The sequence below is a fragment of the Olea europaea genome, unplaced genomic scaffold (assembly GCF_002742605.1).
Source record: "Olea europaea var. sylvestris unplaced genomic scaffold, O_europaea_v1 scaffold2880, whole genome shotgun sequence".
Lineage (NCBI taxonomy): Eukaryota > Viridiplantae > Streptophyta > Magnoliopsida > Lamiales > Oleaceae > Olea > Olea europaea.
This window is the reverse complement of record NW_019247342.1, coordinates 28,052-34,853: the sequence shown is the minus strand read 5'-3', so window position 1 is coordinate 34,853 and position 6,802 is coordinate 28,052. Positions and strand designations below refer to the sequence as shown.

The 6,802-nt window shown below is 31.5% G+C and overlaps 1 protein-coding gene across 1 annotated transcript; it reads right to left on the bottom strand.

Annotated features, from left to right (window-relative positions):
• Window positions 1-398: 398 nt before the first annotated feature.
• Window positions 399-1,369, bottom strand: LOC111384263 (21 kDa protein-like). Its single transcript, XM_023008524.1, has one exon. The coding sequence runs from the start codon at window positions 1,313-1,315 to the stop codon at window positions 680-682; it is 636 nt and encodes a 211-aa protein (XP_022864292.1). The 5' UTR covers window positions 1,316-1,369; the 3' UTR covers window positions 399-679.
• Window positions 1,370-6,802: the final 5,433 nt, after the last annotated feature.

Genomic DNA, 6,802 nt, shown 5'->3' with positions numbered 1-6,802 from the left:
AAATTGTTGTCCGCAATTAACTATCGAAGAAGTCATTCCATAAAATCCCAAAGCAACACACTTCAGGTTGTTTAACACATAACATTTCTTGTCGTTTATAATTTTCATGTCAAATTTTACAATTTCATGTGTCACGTCTCATCAAAAAGTTAAAATTTTATTCAATGCCTATTCGACAATTATCAATTTCGAACTCATTTTTTTTAATTATTATTATTTCTTACATATACTCATTTTCAACACACATTTACACAATATAATATTACTTACGTAAATCCAAAGTTTTTATAAATTCTCCTCAAAATCACTATTCAAAACTCTATTTTTTCTATAATGATTGTCAGAGGCTAAATATATCCAAAAGTGTGGTCCATTAACAAGAATCCAGAAAGCACATGGAGAACAAATAGATCAATTTCCATTGCCACAGCTGCTGCTTCTTAAACACTTCTCTTTCACTGTGAAAACTTGGAACTAAGAAGCAATGGCAATTTAACACAATATAATTAAAAACCCACAAATTTCGAAAACAGAACGTTTACAATCCACTTATAAACTACTTCAATCTTTCCCTTTTACTTCTTTCTTTTCACCAAAACTCACATTAACCTAATCTAATTACATCCACATAAATATTAATATTCTATCTGGCAGTGATTTCTTAACTTCTAATCAAACCTCATGGCCCCGATACCTTGGCAACATAACTATTAACCAAAGCCAGCGCATTGCTAGTCACCTCCTCCACCTTAACCACACGGCCACATAAGTCGACTTTCATCGGCCCATCGGGCACATCCTCAAATCCATCCGTACACGTGTCCTCATTCGTCAAGGCAGCGCTCATCCACGTCTGTACATTGCTCATCTGAAACCTTAAGGACTCGCCAGAGCCGCTTAGCTGGCGCATTTGCTTGAGCGAGTCGCGTATTTGACCAATCGCATCGCCAAAGAGCGAAAAACAGTCGTGTAGCGCTGCAGTGGCTCGGTGGTCAGCGCCGTAGTCGGCTTCCCGGGAGAGGTTGGAGACGTAAGCTGCCATGCGCTTGGCTCTAGACAGGCTCACGCCAACCGCAACGCGGGCCAGTCGGGCAGGGTCTTGTTGTACCGCCTTAGAATAGCCAGCTAAGGAATGGTAGCATAATTCTGGGTATAACGTCGTTGCACAACTTGTCCGGATATAAGAACTGTCATTTGGGGGATTTGCCCCTGCCGCAGTGACGGCAGCGATGTCCATCGAGTACCCGTAGGACGGAACTTGGTGGATTATGAAGAAGAGAATTGTGTGAATGGAAAATAGACATAGGTTTTTCATGGCGTTTCTGGTTTGTTAAGAAATTCAACTTGTGACTTTAGGCCTTGGATGTGATGTCTGTATTCAAGGGACGGTGTCGAAGGAACTTAAGTAAGGGTATTGAATGAGTGATATGACAATTATGCCCTTCGAGGTCAAATTTTATTACGACAAGAATGGATTATTTCCCTAATTTTATCAATCGCATATGGGTACAAGATTATTTTGCTTCCTTACCGTTACAATGTGGAAGTGAAATTATCTAGAAATTAAAAAAAAAAAATCTCTTTAATTCAATAAACAAGATCGTCTAGATACTTACGTATATGTTATATCAAAAATAAAAGATTCAAATTTTTACCTAAATTTGATGGTCAATTTTGAATAAATTTTGAATTATGAACTTTCAATTTTTTGGATCACGAGATTTCAACTTTTTAATTATAATAATAGTTTCCATCTAATCTCTATTTATAGAGATAGAATATTACGATCCTTGTACAAAAATCATTTCACATTTACATAAAAATTTTAATTAAAATCCAAATTCAATTAGTTTACATTTAATTACATGGTAATAACCGGTGGATATTGATTAAACATTACAATACTATGAAATATTGTTTAATATAGTAATAACAATTGAATTCAAGGGCATAGTTGACACCAACATTTATATGCATGATTGTATTTGTGAGTGGGTAGTTAAAATTAGTCTGAAGTGGCGCATGCTACCAAAAAGGACAGTTTGAGTATAATATTTGCTCTGGCCGCCAATTTCGCCTTTCGGCCTTTTTCTGATTGCTGCCTACCCCGCCCCATTAATTTCTATTATATTTTTCTCTTTCTCATTTCTAATTACATAATTTTTCATAAAATAATATTATACATAAATTAAAAAAATTTCCTTCTTTTTCAACCACTCATTTTTCAAAAAATTACTATTCTACTCATTTTCAACTCTACAAAATGAGGGTCAAACGGGGACTTAATTGCTAGAATTAAACTACTATGTTTGAATTTTTTTGACATAATGATTGACATCCTCTAACATGCGCATGGGTTCTTCGTGAATAAAAAAATTCAAAAAGAAAGTGAGCCCCCTCCTATTATGAGTGTCGATCATCATTATGTCAATAAAATTCGAACAACATGATATGATTGTAATTGTTAATACAAACAAAAACCTTATACCAACTCAATGTATACCACACAAGTGGATGAAAATCAAGTAAAATAATTATAATGGTGGACCAACCTAGTAGTTAAGATATTAGAAAAGGGGTTAAAATACTCGAGATTAAAAATATAAATGAAGTTCTATATAATCACTCAACTTTCTTTTTTGTTTCTAATCCAACGGTTTTTAGTTTCTTTTTGATTTGATCATTAATGATTTTGCCCAAAAGTTAACATCATTTCTTGCATAACCTCCAAAATTTCTTATGTTGAAAGGGAATAAAACGTTGACTCAAAATCGAATGACATCGAACGTTTTTTTACCAAATTGGAAAATATTCCATTTAAGGTAACTTCCGATTCATTTCAACTTCCAACTAAATTTTGTAGCACTCAATGCTCCATAAGAGTGATAAAGCGTGATTGGCAAAGATTTTTAACATTATTTTTTCTCAGATCATTTCAGCCACACATTTTATTGGGCCCACAAATTTTCCCAATTTTTAACAACATATTGTGCAAATAAATATTTGTTATTTGAAAAAATCATGTCAAGAAGCTTTAACATGTTCGTCTTAATTTTAATGCAACAAAAGTAACAAAAACTTGCTTCTTTCTACAATAAAAAAAGATTCAAGGGAAGATCAAACCCTAAACCCAAAACTCTGAAATGTAATTAGAAAAAAAAAAAAAAAAAAAGAAGTCGCTTCATTTGTAGAAGCATATCCAAACATGCTTATTACATGTGTTTGCAAATTGAAAAGAATAATTAAAAAATGCATTGATGATGTGTGAAGGTCGGTAAAGCATTTGTAGCCGACCATTTTATGGACGCAGTTGCATGCTCAATTGAGAAAAACCTAATCTATACAAGTAGCACTATCTAAGCGTGCACCCTGTGGTGCAACTTTAACAGAATTGGAACCCCTCATCAATACTAGCCTAAGCAAAAATATTATACTTAACAAACTTTAAAGTCCACTATTCTCTTCTAAAATACTTTGTCAACCTAACTCTTGACGCAAATTGAACATATTGGGGGTGATGACATGTTGATATCGGATTCTATAAGACATAGCATGTCAATGGTAAGAACATAAGACACATGTAGCGATGATTATGTTTGGTTATCATATAAAATTTGATGATTGTGAACAAATGATTACACTTCAATACTTTATACACATGCCTAAATTATAATAAAATTAAACTCCATTTTATAGAAATTAAAAAATATATATATATTATTTATTCAATAACATTCAATTACATAGATATTTTAAAGAAAAATTAATTCCATGAGATTGATTTCTTTGAATCTCCAACTTTAATCAACAATCTTGATTTTCTTGATGTTTTGGATTTGTCTCCAACCCTTGAATCTTCTTAAGTTCAGATTATACCGTGTGAATTAGAACCATGATCTAATTAAGAACCCGAAAATAATAACCTACTTGAAAACACAAGACTTGATAGGCCTATCATCGGCTGATGGCTGATGCCGATGAAGGTCCGATCTGTTTAGGTGGCTGGTCGAGTGGCTTGGGAAGCTTACAAGTTGAGTGGCCATGGGTCACCCGAATTGCCCCTTGGCTATTACCAAAGCTTTGTATTTCACTTATTAATCGTAAATACTTTATATGTGTGCCTAAATTATAATAAAATTAAACTCCATTTTATAGAAATTAAAAAAAATTATTATTTATTCAGTAACATTCGAAATGTCAATCTTATTACAGTACAATTCTAATACTTTTTACATATCCCTACAAATAGGAACATGTCTCCCTTTTTATTCATATTATTGTTAGTCTACTTCTTGCTCATTTATTGTGTTTCACGGATACTAACAAGAAAGTATGGGCTTATGTCGATTTAAGACGTGACAGTTTTCAATATACGAAAGTCGTATAATAAGAACAACCCATCTAAAAAATTTATTTGATTTCAATGTCGTCTGAAAATGCTTCTCATATTTAAATTACATTATAAGAATATTTATTTTTTTCTTGTCAATTCTTGTATCTTGCTTTTTGTACATCAAATATGCAGGGGCGGATCGGGGTTGTGCTACAACCCTTCCCTTCAATCCAAATGTCAATTAAAAAAAAAAATTTAAGTAAATTTTTTTAAATGTGAAATTATTATTATTATTTTGCGTACTAGTCTGTCTTGAATTTTTTCTTGGATATGCTCCGACGAATATGTAAAATAACCCTTCTACTTGTCAATCAAACATAGGTTCCTACCAGTACAAAGGTTCTAAGGTAAATTTGTAACACATATTGGAAGGTTAAGTCCCTATTTGACTATCATTATTTGAAAATTCTTTTTTATATGTACTCATGTTTAACGATACATTTACACAATAAAATATTTTACATGTAAATTTAAAATTTTTACTATTTTTTAATCACACATTCTTTTGAAAATTACTATTCAAAACATTGTTTTCCCAAATAATAATTGTGAAACTGGGATAAATACATTGCCAGTCATTAATATTTAATTAAATCACTCAATTTCAAAATATGGTCATTCCGTCTATTGTCGCCAATAAAGTTAACGTTGTTCAATGACTTAAACATTAAAACCTAATAGTGCGTTTGATTGCCTATATTTTTCATAGAAAATGTATTTTTTTACCCAAATTGCTACTTTTGTGTTATTTGATTGTCATTTTTTCCATGGAAAATATTTTTCCACTTTTGGTCACGTGACCATATTTTCCTTAAAATCAAGGAAAATATTTTTTTTAGAAAGAGTAGGATTTTATTTTTCATGGTTTTCTCTATCTTATTTATCCACTTTCTCTCATTAACCTATCAATAAAAATGGATAAGTATAATATTTTCTAAATTGAAAATTAAATCAATCAAACACATTTAATTGATAATTTTCATACAAATAAATTCTAGGCAATTAAATTACCTAAAATTTATTTTCTTTTCATGCAAATTCCATACTTACAATCAAATGCACCCAAAGTGTCTATATATATATAACGATATAAAATTACCGATCAACCGATGCAACCGTCAATTAAAGATAACTTTTTGGCCAATGGATAAAATAAGACTGATATAGACACAATGTACAAAAGCAAAATTTTGGCACCGCAAATCATGCCACCTCGGTTGAAAGATGATTGATTCTCTTTTGCTGAACTTTGAAATTTCAGAGAGTATCAAAATAAAAGGATTGTTCTTCAATGAGTACACAGGAGATTTGCCCGGCATTTTCAACCTTACAAACCAAATCTTAATGGGATTAGACTTTTGTACACTCTTACCACGACACGACGTGAGTTCTACATCAAACGGTCAAATAATCATTTTTCTTTAACATTTGTAAAACATACTAATGAATAATGATGGTCATGCAAACATTGGTCAATTAGGCATTTATATTTCATACATATTGCTATCACTGAGTGAGACCAATCTTCAGTCAAAGTAGATGAAGACGAAGAAAAGGTAATGACTTGTGGTAATGAGTTAATTGAAGCAGAGCTCAAACAGACAAAATTAATAAAGTAAAATTTAGAGGTTTATACTGAGAGGTAAATCACTATGATGCTTCATAATGGCTAAAAAACATGTGTATGGTGTGTCTACAAATCACTTCTAAGTAAACTTCAATGTTCCTTGATAGCTAGGACAAACATTGTCGAACCATTTTAAAATAGAATAAATTTACTTGTACATAATTTTTTGTACATCAAGGTGTCCTCTATTCATATGAGGTGGGATTCACCCGAATATTTTATTATGGTAGACCCCACCCCATGTGAGTGGAGAATACGTTGATATACAAAAAATTATGTAAACAAGCAATACCCTAATTTTGACCATCATAAGCACTTGGTATGAGCTTCTAAATAATAATATTTACTGTTATCATAATATTCTTTTATGTCACTCTAATAGACCGTTACCTACAAATAGTTGTCGATGACTTTCTTTGATTAATTTTGACCATCGCTGAAAGTGATACGTCATGTTATGGTGATTACTGTAAGATTTAAGCTACGAGTGGCAAAACAATCCAAGACTAATAATTTGTTGTAATTAGAATAACAACCAAATATTTTTTGAAATGGAAACGAGAGAGAGTATGCATTTAATTTACGAAACAAAGGTGCAAGGGATGCTGTAAGCCAAAAATAAAGGTATTAAGAGCATTTTTTAAAAAACTCTCTATTTATAAAAAACAAGTTATTTAATAGAAAGAAATTTTTTATATTTATAGAGAGAAAATTATTTATAATTCAAACAATACTCTCTATTTTAACTTTTCATTTTATTTTTTTAAAAGAGATATCAATTG

What these genes read in the sequence shown, in the direction of transcription:
- LOC111384263 (XM_023008524.1), bottom strand. Translation starts at nt 1,315, where the DNA reads ATGAAAAACCTATGTCTATTTTCCATTCACACAATTCTCTTCTTCATA.